A 12,184-nucleotide genomic window follows, 5' to 3' on the forward strand; every position below is an offset into this window, starting at 1 on the left:
GATTACCTGAGAAGCTCAGGCGAAGATGGGATATCCTTCTGCCCTGCCTTCTGTTTGCTTACAGAGAGGTCCCACAAAAAGGTGTTGGCTTCAGCCCCTTTGAATTGTTGTTTGGACATCCTGTAAGAGGACCCCTATGTCTGGTGAGGGAAGGATGGGAGTTACCTCTCAAAAAGCCCAAGCAAGACATAGTGGACTATGTACTTGGTCTCCGCTCCAGGATGGCTGAGTATATGGAGAAGGCATCCAAAAACCTTGAGGCTAGCCAGGCCTTACAGAAAGCCTGGCATGACCAAAAGGCTGTCCTGACTGAGTACCAGCCTGGACAGAAGGTATGGGTGTTGGAGCCAGTGGCCCCAGCAGCACTCCAAAACAGATGGTCTGGACCCCATACAATCATTGAGAAAAAGGGAGAGGTTACCTACTTGGTGGACCTTGGAACTCCCAGGAGCCCCCACAGGGTGCTCCATGTTAACAGGCTGAAAGCATATGTTGACAGGAGAGACATGGGCTTGCTCATGGCTACAGATGAGGGGCAGGAGGAAGAGAGTGACCCTCTCCCAGACCTGCTGACTCAGAATCCTGAGGATGGCTCAGTTGATGGTGTGGCCTTAGATGGCAGCCTCACTGAACATCAGCAACATGACTGTAGACAGGTTTTGCAGTCATATCGACATATGTTCTCCCTGACACCCAGTCAGACTAACTGGTGTACCCATGTGGTGGACACTGGTGATAGTCTTCCTGTAAAGAACAAAATTTACAGGCAGCCTGACCATGTCAGAGACTGTATCAAGGCTGAGGTGCAAAAGATGCTGGAGTTCGGTGTCATTGAGCCTTCAGAGAGCCCCTAGGCTAGCCCAGTGGTTCTGGTCCCCAAACCTCACACCAAAGATGGAAAGAGAGAGATGAGGTTCTGTGTGGATTACAGAGGACTCAATGCTGTCACCAGGACAGATGCACACCCAATTCCAAGAGCAGATGAGCTCATAGACAAATTGGCTTCTGCCAAGTATTTGAGCACATTTGACTTGACAGCTGACTACTGGCAAATCAGGTTAGCTGAGGAGTCTAAAGCCAAGACAGCATTTTCTACCCCCAGTGGGCATTACCAGTTTGTGGTGATGCCCTTTGGTTTGAAAAATGCACCTGCCACCTTCCAAAGGTTGGTGAATCAAGTCCTTACTGGGTTGGATGACTTTTGTGCAGCATATCTGGACGATATTGCTATCTTTAGCTCCACCTGGGAGGATCACCTGGTCCACCTGAAGGAAGTGCTAGAGGCTCTGCAAAAGGCAGGCCTCACTATCAAGGCAACCAAGTGCCAGATAGGGCAGAGTAAGGTTGTGTACTTGGGCCACCTTGTGGGTGGAGGCCAAGTTCAACCACTGGAGAGTAAGATTCAGACCATAAAGGACTGGACTCCTCCAACTACCCAGACTCAGGTCAGAGCTTTCTTGGGCCTGACTGGGTACTACAGGAAGTTTGTTAAGAACTATGGGTCCATTGTGACTCCTCTTAATGATCTGACATCCAAGAAGATGCCCAAAAAGGTTCAGTGGACAGAATACTGTCAAAAGGCATTTGATGACCTGAAGAAGGCCATGTGCTCTGCACCTATCCTGAAGAGTCCAGACTACTCAAGAGAGTTTATTGTCGAAACAGATGCTTCTGAGTTGGGAGTGGGAGCTGTGCTTTCACAACTTAATGTAGATAGTCAAGACCAGCCCATTGCTTTCATTAGCAGAAGGCTGACCCCCAGAGAGAAACGTTGGTCAGCCATTGAGAGGGAGGCCTTTGCTGTGATGTGGGCCCTGAAGAAGCTGAGACCATACTTGTTTGGCACTCACTTCAAGATTCAGACCGACCATAAGCCCCTCTTATGGCTTAATCAGATGAAGGGTGAAAACCCCAAACTGCTCAGGTGGTCCATTTCCCTACAGGGGATGGACTTTACAGTGGAGCACCGCCCAGGGACTGACCATGGTAATGCAGATGGTCTCTCCAGGTACTTCCACTTAGAACATGAAGACACAACTGGTCAAGGTTAGTCTACTGTCCCTGCGTTTGGGGGGGGGTTGTGTAGGAGAGTAGGGTCTGCTATCCTATGGTCACCCCAAATTTTTGCTTTTTGCTTCACTGGTTTATGACTTAATGTGGCTGTGGGCCTGCTAATCAGACCCACAGCCTGCTGTTCTCTCTCTAAATTGTTACCCATGTACTTTAGGTGCATAACGAAATTGGAACTGGTTCACCTTATTGGCCACTGTAACAGTGTACCCAGGTACCCAGGGCATAGGTGCTTCCAAGGCCTACCAAGGGCTGCAGCATGTATTGTGCCACCCCTGGCCTGGCCTCCATATTTGACACAACTGGCTGATCACTCAGCTGGGGTAAGTCGGTGTAACCACCCCTTACTTAGGTGTAGTATGCCTATACCTAACCTAAAATGGACACATATGTTCCTATCAGCCACTCCTATGGAAGGCCTCATCAATCCTGGAGGCAGAGTGCTTGGAAATATGTGAGATGGTGTTCTGGCATGAGCTGAGCCTGTCTGCAGCTTTCGGAACCATGTCCTTTAGCTGTTTCATGATATTGCCATACCATATACTCTTAAGTGCATTATGAACCTCGCGGTTAAATGCTATCTTGGGTTTGGCTTTATCAAAACATGTCGAGTAAGGTGTCATACGAATTGGAATACTACCCCCTCGCCAGTTCTGGTGACGGGGGTAGCATTCCACCCTTCTAGAGGGACACGACATGTACCTAGCCTGAACCCCGGTTAAAGTTAAACAGAGCCTTAGCATCACAAAATGGATGCTGCCACCACTGACACAAGTCTGACCTCCTGCTGCTGGGAGTCCTTCCAGCGAGGGCAGCTTGGACAAAGGGTTTCCTGCCTGGGGAGGTGCTAGCACCACTCCAGACAGGATTTTGTGTATTGGGTAGGACAGGGCTGAATAGAATCAGACATGCCTGGGGCACACAAGGTGTCCCTGTGCATAGGCCAGTTCAAACCGGTGCTGGGGCTTTCCAGCCCCAGTCCTGGCGCGAAACTGGACAAAGGAAAGGGGGTGTAACCACCCCCCTTCCTGGTTCCATCCAGAGGAGGGACCTAGTAGGTGATCCGGCCCCCCAGATTCGAATAAGAGTGGGAGCTGTGTCCTGAGACTTCAGATCATCCTGAATCAACTTGAAATACAGAAGAAGACTGGACGTCGACATTCTGCTGCACAGAAGACGCAAGAGAATCTCCCTTGTGGCCAAGGAGTGACCACCCTGTGAACACAGGCACCAACCAGCAACTCGATGTCTGCTTTGCCGCCGCCTCCCGCCAGAGCCCGAGCCCAGAGCCTGACAAGACCCAGACTCCCAGACTTCTCACAGCCCGATCCACAGTCCCTGCAAAGAAGGGACCCGTGGAGGCACCGAGAGACGTGGGACCGGACCTCTTGGAAGACCCCCGAAACGCTGACTGCGCAGCATCAGAGGCACCCTCGACTCTGTGCTTTGGGGTTTGAGAAGCCCCAACCTCGAGCAGCCCTTGCACCGAAGATCAGCCCCCCAGCTTCTCCACGATCTGCGTGGGGCCCTTTTGCACTGTGCCACTCGACGCGCCATCCCGTCCACTTGCCACGTGGCTAGCGGCCATCTTGGCGAGGAAACCTTCAACTTACACTGTGGGTCTGGTTGCTCCAGACCTGCCCTCGCTCCTGTAAAAAGGAGCATCTGCTCTGACCTTGCTGCTCCGAGTAACAAGCCTTTTTTGATTCCTGCGTGGCTTGCTTTAGCCAAGGCCTGTTTGCTCCAATCAAGTTGCCGACACCTTTAACAGCGAGAAGCCTGCGTGGGACAGCTCGTGACCGACTCCTGGATGTCCTCGACCCCTCGTGTCCACGTGGCTGCAGAGAGAAGCTACACGACATCACCTGTTTGCACCCGACATCGCCTGGTTCCACTCTGGTTCCACGGTAGTCACTGGCTAGTGACTTTGAACATTGTCCCCTCTGATTTCAGGTTGTCACCTCTTCAGATCCACCCTTGGATCCACCGGAACTCTTCACATCGAGCCGCCTGCAGCATCTTCAGCTCCAAGCACCATCGACCTGCGTGACGAAACCCGACACTACTTCGACCCTGTGCACCCGCTTACTGTGGGTGAGGTAACTCAGCAACGCCGGTGTTCCCACACTGGTATACACCTCTAGTGTCTGTGTCTAAAGTTTCGTCCTTCTAGGTCACTCGGAAGGTTCCTTAATAACTAACTTTGTAACTTTTACGCACCATTGACATTGCATTGGTAAAGCGTGCACTTTCCGCACTGCACCCGAGTCCCAGGGGCCTTTCCCGACTTCTTCACTGCTAGTCCCGAACAGCTCCAGCGATTCCCCAGGCCCTAGGCCTCTTCACTTTCCCCATAGTGGTTCTTATACCACTATTTTAGTATATGGTTTAGGTGGCCCCTAGGGCTCATCCAAAATTGTGCAACTTTTGTGTATTTAAACTGTGTTTTGTTTTAACGCATTTGCTTCTGTGCTCATAAAGAGTATCAGGGATATTTGTAGAAATAAATCTATATATATTTTCAATATATATCTGTGTGGTGTCCTTTCATTTGGTATTCAAGGGATTGTGTATGGTAAAACAGCTTGCTTCACATGCCTTTACAGAGTTTAGCCTAAGACTGCTTAGTCCATGCTACCCCTAGGATAGCTTGTCTATAAGGTTGACTTTACAACCTGCACCATAAGGGTTGCTTGGCATGGTACAAGGTGATCACTAGAACTAGTGAGCATCATATACCAGGCCAACTTCTCACAGAGAGTGACTGTGAAGTAATTTAAAGATGTTCCTTGGTTTGTTAATTAATTTGCACTGTTTAATAGTTCTTTAATCATCCTCTATTCTAAGTGAGGTGGAGGAGTAAATAAACTGTAGTGTTTTCTAAACCAGGCACAATTTTATTTACAGGTAAATGGGCAGAACAGAGAATTTTTCATAATGTGGAGATTTTGAGGGTAGGTCAGGAGATTTGGTGTTGTGGTGACAATTTTTCCAGACCGACTTGATAGCTGAGATCATGCCTTTCACTATGTGAAGCCTCAATAGATGTCTATTCCTGCAGCAACCCCAATTATGAAGCATGCCACATAATACAGCTGAGGGTTTGAGGTCCTTTTAACAAATATACCACCATATTAATTCATTAGGAAAGCTGTACACCCTATAAGAGGCCCTGCGGTTCAGGATTATTGTACAGTGTGTGTGCAGGTAGTGAGCTATGTTAATATATTCATCTTTACATTTCTGTCATGTTATAGTGAGGATATGGTCAACCTCAATAGATTTTAATCTGCCTTTTGCCCCTCCTACTGCACTTAAACTGTGTTGACTCCCTTCTGCTACAATATTCACATGAAAATGGCAAATGGGTGGTCGCGGCTCGCATTCGCCTTGATTTTGTCTGCGGCCTTCGACATGGTCTCACATAAGATGCTCTTCGATAAACTCATTGAAGTAGATCTGCAATGGAAGGTGTTGGGCACTTTGAATCTTTTTTTAGCATGAGGTCACAAACTGATACAGTGGCTCCAATTGTTCCTGTATGCATCTGCAAGACTCATTCCTGGTCCTCTCAGACCTCTTGCCATCTGATCAATTTGCACTGGCTTGCACTTGCTGAATTTTCAAAGCCCTGTGGGTCAGTCCAACTGTATGGCTGGTTTGTTCCACAAATACTATCCCACCAAACATTGGCGTCCCAGTTCTGCATTGCTGGTTACTAGACCCAGGTTCCACAGAACTGGCACAGGAGGACAAACCATTTTTGGCTATTAAAGCTCAGATTTGGAATAATTTGCAATTTGTTATCCATGCAGAGTTGAGCAACAAGATTTTTGTTAAGACTTTAAAAACACATCTTTTTGAGCTCTACATTTTTTGTGACCTCTTTATCTTGTGACTAGTGCCAGGACTCCCTCTGGTAGTTGTGCACTTTATAGAACTCAAACTCACAGTTAAGTATCTGTCCAAGGGATTTGGTCCATACTAGTATTACTTTCAGCATCCCAAGAACCAAAGCCAGAAATAATATGTTCATGCTAATAAAACAAATTAGATTTTCCTTCCTCACATAGTTGCTGCTATTGCAACAGTCAACATAGTCAGACAGACTTCTTAACTGCTCAATAGTCAAAGATAGATCTCAGTGCTTCAACTAAATAAAATATGTTGGATATACAAACTGTAAAAATTATTTTTGGAAGTTTGTTCAATAAAATATGTTTGCAATAAAACATCTGCTGGAAGGAAGTCTGTGGGGTTTTAACTCAATGAAATATACAGATTCTATAAACCCAATGAACTTCCTAGGATATGTAACTCTATTAAATATGTTGGACATAAGTATTCAGATAAATATGTTAGGAATATAAAAACAGTGTAATCGAATATGTTTAGTTTATAAAAGTGATTAAATATGGGAGGTGTAATCTGATAAGACACATCTGTGGGTTAAGTGCTCTCAACTGTCTTAAACCTTAATTCTTCTGATGTCAATAACTTGAGCGCCATCACATCTGATAGTAGTACCATTTACAGATTACGAATTGCCAAACTGTGCACTACAAATTATCATTAGTTTTAAATCTCAATGAACCATGTTGGGTGGTTCAGAAACTCAATGGAACATGTTGGATATATAAATTCCATAAAATATTTTGGGTACATAAAGTGAATGGAAAATATTTGTAATAAAGCTCAGGTAAAATGTGCGCACATTTTCTTAATTCACCTTTGGTTATAGATCCCGGCATACAGAGGTTTGACCCACCACAGAGTGTTTTGGAATAAACTGAGTAACAAATCTTTGCAAAGGTAAGCGTGGTCATTTTTTATCATGTTTCAATGAGAAAAACCTTTGTTGTTTTACAGTCTATGTTTTTTACATGTTAAAGAATTAAAGCCAAAAATGTATCTCCTGAGATGATGTAGTGTAAAGTCACAATATCTTTTGTCTATGAATCCAATAAATCTTTCAACATTAAATGAAGTATATCACGTGTTTTGAAAACATCAGCATTGTGTAGCAGACCATGTTATCATACTTTTATACCACAATAAACAAACCATCCTGGGTCACCCCCAAAACAACGCTTTAATAAATATACTCCATAAAGGATATTAACAGAAGCTTTTGTTGCTTTTTGTTGACAAATTTATTTAAAGTCTTGTAGCATTTGATCATCAAATAGAGCATAAATAAAAGACACAGAACATACACATAATTTATAGTTAATTCAATATTTAGTTTTACAGACAATTTACATATGGTTCTGTAATTCCCCCTCATGATACTGAATAGGAATTCAAGACACACCTATGGAAAATGGAGGCAGCGTAATGGTGAACAATGATATTCTGAACATAATTTGGTCTTTAACAGCTACACGTGCTCCAGTTATGTTGAAGAAGGAAAATTTCAGAGTAGGAAAAGTGTTTGGCAACAGACGTTAAGTGCAACCTGGATAGTTTTGCATTGTAAAAGTGTAGTTGTGTAGGAAATAAAAAGTTTAAATTCAAAATTGCAGACCTTAGATTGTTAGGAAAATGTTTCCCAGATATTAAAATATTAACAGTGAATCGTTGGTAATAAACATGTGTTTCCCAGTATATCACTAGATTTAAAAGTGAAAGGAAATGCTGCCTATCCAGAAATTAAATGTAAAAATTAACAACAGCCTTTGTTCAATATACAAAGGAAAAATACTCTTTTATTTGAATAGTTGGCATATTAAATTCTTCTGAAAATGTAAAAAGGTGAATGACCATCTGTGGGGGGAAACACAGGTGTTGTTTGCTGTTGAAAACATAGGTTTTAGTTTCTTGAACAACTCAGGTGTTCACAAAGTTTATTTAGCAAGAGTGACTGATCAACATGAAACACCTCCTTGAAATGTCTCTTGCTCAAGAACGAGTTCATTTGAAGAGAAATCCTATGTATGGAGAAGTATCTGGAAAAATCCATCAATAATGCAATGGTAAAAAGGAGTCAAGAGCATTTGGATTGTAAAAACTGTAAAACAAATGCCTTGTAGTTCATTATGTTCAGTCTATTAGAAAGCCCCTTTATGCAATTCCTTTACAATCTGATTCATCTGATAGCCATCGACTGCAGTGTCTCTGGGGTAGCATTACGGTGCATTTCCTAGCATGTTCCCCACTTCTGAATGAGAAGATGATTCTCAATAATTATTTTAAGTCTTTGAGTAACCTTGGTATCAAAATTGGGCATGGTCAACTTCATCCAGCCAAGAGGCAGGGCTGGCAGGGAAATCTGGATATCCCCCACTGCTTCCTGTGGAGAGGTCAGAGCTAGGTCCATTGCCCCCTAAAACCCTCATAGAGTGAGGCACTCCCTGTCCACCTTGGGCGAGGATCCCCAATGCACTGTCTGGATAAACCAAGCTTGAAATGAGGGGCTGGTGGCCCGGCATTGCCTGCAGGGAAGCTGGTGACTGGGGGATGCCGTAAGGACTGCTAGATCGCAGGTCTCGGTACTGGTCTTGTGTTCCAATCCCACCATGTTCCAAAGAGAAGGCGCCATTGGTTCCGGCTTGCCGCCCCAGAACTGGAGATGTGTCATTCAGGCTGCTGTAAATCCCATTCGAGTGGCTCATATCTGACATACTGGGCTCATCTGAAAGGAATAGAGAGGACACGCTTTAGACTACCAGAGGAAAAGGCATTTGCGTGGATTTAATTTGGTTACAATGATCTACAAATTGCTCTAGGTAAAGCAAGTAAAATGTGAAACTCAAACTTATTCTGCAAAGATACAATTACTGTTTAGTCATCTTTTAAGCTTGGCGGACTAATATACCCATAAACATATCAATAACAGCTTTATTCGATTGATTGATTCAGAATATCTTATGCTCATTAAATTAATACTTAATCAGAATTATGCCTTTTCCAAGTAGGAGAGATACATGTCTTACAATAACTACAAATTTGAAGGAAGAGCCTAATTGATTTACATTGCAGAACATGAAGTGGAAGTTTAAAAACAGAACAACAAGTTGAATACTGTAAGTTAGGCTGGAAAATAAAAATTAAAAATGTGTGAACTGAAAACGGTGATCTTTGTCTCCCCTGCGTTTGGTTAAAGACATGGGCCCCCTCTTGCTCTACCCCCTCCCCACCACCTCTAATTTTCCCCTCCCTTGGGCGATTATTCCGGGGCAAAAAACCAACACTGGAACAGCAAGGGTACCCCGAGTCCTAATGCAAGCAAGAAAGGATAGTAATACAGTCATAAATGCGGTTTAGTTGGTCCTTCCCACTCCTGGGACTCGGTGCCACTGCGCCTGCAGCACCAATGATAACTGCAGCTCTGTGCTGTGAAGCCAAAGGAGGGACAGAGAGCTATAGAGGAAACAGGGCTTAACACTAGGGTTCCTTCTATCTGAAAGAAATGTAAATGTGTGTAATTGGTTAATCACCTAATGTAAAGGGTGCTTAGAAGTCAGTATTGGCTTTAATTGATGGAGTCACTTAAAGATTGATGGTGACAAAGATTATTCTTTCTGTGATGTAATTAAATGGTGTTACCAGTCGCGTTCTGAAGTGCGTCCATTTAATAAACAGTTATCGCACTTGGTTCAGTATGATAAGGAATTACTAAAATATATAGTTTGAAAGCACCTGTTTAATCCTTAATACTAAATATTTTTCCATGTATTATTTAAAGCTCTTGTATTATCTTGAACACTAGATCATTTTGCAGCAGCATATCATATGCTATGTGGGATACAATTTTAAAATAATAACTTACAAGTTAGGACCACATAGCCCCACCAAGTCACTATTTCCCACTGTGCCAACACAAAGGACGTAACATCGTCATAGAGCCTTAGTATCAGCTTTAATGTGTGCCCTGGTCCTATGAAAGAGTGATGTAAGAAAATGAGGCCTACAAATGGATGACAGGAATGGGGTAAATATCAAGGTGTGCTAAACTATGTCAACAAAGGCATGATGATGAAGTGATTTTAAATTGGACCGTTGTACGAGAACAAAAGGGTTAATTCCAAAATGGACAATGTAATCGTTCATTTGGAAGGCTTAAAGTAGTCCTTCCTTACTAATTCTTCTTTCTTTTGAAGCAATGTACCTCCAACCTACCCTCCCAGGTTACCTGTCACCTTATCCCTACCCTTCCTTACTTGGGAGGCGATTCTGTCTCTGAATTCCCATCCATATAAGGTCACAGATCACTCTAAAGTCACTTCGTGGATATCCTTGTACAAGCCAGAGCAGGCTCCATACTTGGAGGCCGAACCACACAATGGTGTGATATCAACATTAGCGATTAGCAACATTCCATTCATTATCGGAGTTGTGCCTTCCAATGCCGCCACCGGCTTTATCTACACGGAGGATCTTTCTTCAGAATTGCTGGCAACAGACATTTGACCCTAGAAAATGTTCCCATTCTCAGATGGTAGTCACAACTCTCTCCTGGAAATCCAAAGGGCCCTATTTTATTGCAAAGACTGTTTCTTCTGGACTGATCACTACCGCAGAATATGTATGTACTGCGTGAGTGAGTAGACGTGTTGCAGAAAATCAGACAACTATTGATCTTTCACAGAGCCTTCTATGCGGATGCAATTTTATCAGGATATTTATGATGAGTTACACTTCTCAAACAAATATTGCATTTTATAAATAAGCAGCTGAGGTGCTTTGGGGTGACAAATAGTCTTGTTACTTCTTTACCTTGGGCTTACATAGTAGTTTTGATCCTGCCACATACATGAGAAAGGATACCAGGAAGCAGCCTTTCAAATTTGGCTAACAATAAATTAGTATTTAGAGGATCCACACTGAGATCTAATTGATCTGTTACATAGGTGTAGTCATCTATAGACTGATCCAGCAACACCCGGTAATCGGAGGAAATGTAACCCATCATCACCCTTTAGCCTATAGTTTTCAAATCTCATAAGTCATTTCCTACTCAACAGCAGCAACGTACTAAGAAAATCCAGGGCATCTTCTTTGAAAATATTATTAAGCTTTGTTTTATTAAAAAGAGCACATGGTTCAACCAGTCAACCATATGGTTGCTGACCTTGAAGCCAAAGGAAGGGAACTCTCTTAGATGTATGTGAAGCAGACCCATGTCCTTTTTGAAGACTATTCCCAAGTGAGATCTAAGGAGAAACTAAACATCTGCTCAGAATCCCACTACAGGCCCTGGTTCACAATTTCAGACTGTTTGCTATTATGTGCAGCTATTCCATACTACTGAATATTAATTCAGCCAAGGAACCACCTAAAATTTGTGATAGAATCAACATGTAGTAGAAAACAATTTACAGCGTCATTCAGTGAATATATGCCATCCAGTGTCATTTACCAATTCACGCCAACTACTTGACAACAAACCTTTCCTGGACAGACAGGATAACTGTGTATATGAGTGAGGGACCTTGAGAATGTTGCACTTTCTTTTAAAAAGGAATTTAGTGCCCCTTAATATGTTGCATATTCTCTTCATTGCTGATTAGATTCACCAGACGGATTTGGATTCTTATTGTTTGCTTGAGTAGCATTCACATATGCTGCTGTTTACAAATTGAGCTCTTTCATTTACATAAAGATCCTGCTATCTCTACCTGTGAAGGATACTTCTGCATCACTGTCGGGCCCCTCCTCCTGGATGCTGTCTTTGTCGGACTTGGAGTTTCCGCGGGACCGTTTCATATTCCGGAAGTACTGGCCCCATCTTTGCCTTCCAGCATCCTTCTTCAGCCTTTTCTCCTTCGCTCTTCTGTTCTGGAACCAGACCTTTGAGGTGCAACAAGAACATTGGTTTAATGGCAGTGCAAGCAAAGGGGCATACACCAAATATTCTAACAAGAGTAAAAAAAAAACAATTAACATTTGATTCAATTACTGTTGTGTACTTTTCCCCGTTAACTTCCTGGAAAACTAGAGCCCGATTACACGTATAGGTGCCATCTGTTGCACCTGGTAAATAGCGATACCACTGGGTTAATTATTTTTGGGGTGTGATAAATAGCACCTATTACAAGTTTCTGGGGAATAACATGCAGATTTTGGTGTTTAATGCTGCAGCAACAAATGATGCACTGAATGCTGAACAAAT

General features: G+C 43.3%; 1 protein-coding gene across 1 annotated transcript in view; it reads right to left on the reverse strand.

The window, feature by feature from the left end:
• Positions 1-7,213: 7,213 nt before the first annotated feature.
• The window catches only part of LHX3 (LIM homeobox 3), an 83,887-nt gene continuing 78,916 nt past the window's right edge, over positions 7,214-12,184 (reverse strand). Inside the window, exons 5-6 of the mRNA XM_078640825.1 lie at positions 11,691-11,862; positions 7,214-8,704 (exon numbers count right to left, since the gene is read on the reverse strand). Coding sequence (XP_078496951.1) covers positions 8,286-8,704; positions 11,691-11,862 — 591 coding nt within the window. The 3' untranslated portion in view covers positions 7,214-8,285. The remainder of the gene's footprint in view (positions 8,705-11,690; positions 11,863-12,184) is intronic.

The sequence above is a fragment of the Lissotriton helveticus genome, chromosome 5_1 (genome assembly GCF_964261635.1).
Source record: "Lissotriton helveticus chromosome 5_1, aLisHel1.1, whole genome shotgun sequence".
In the NCBI taxonomy this organism is placed as follows: Eukaryota; Metazoa; Chordata; class Amphibia; order Caudata; family Salamandridae; genus Lissotriton; species Lissotriton helveticus.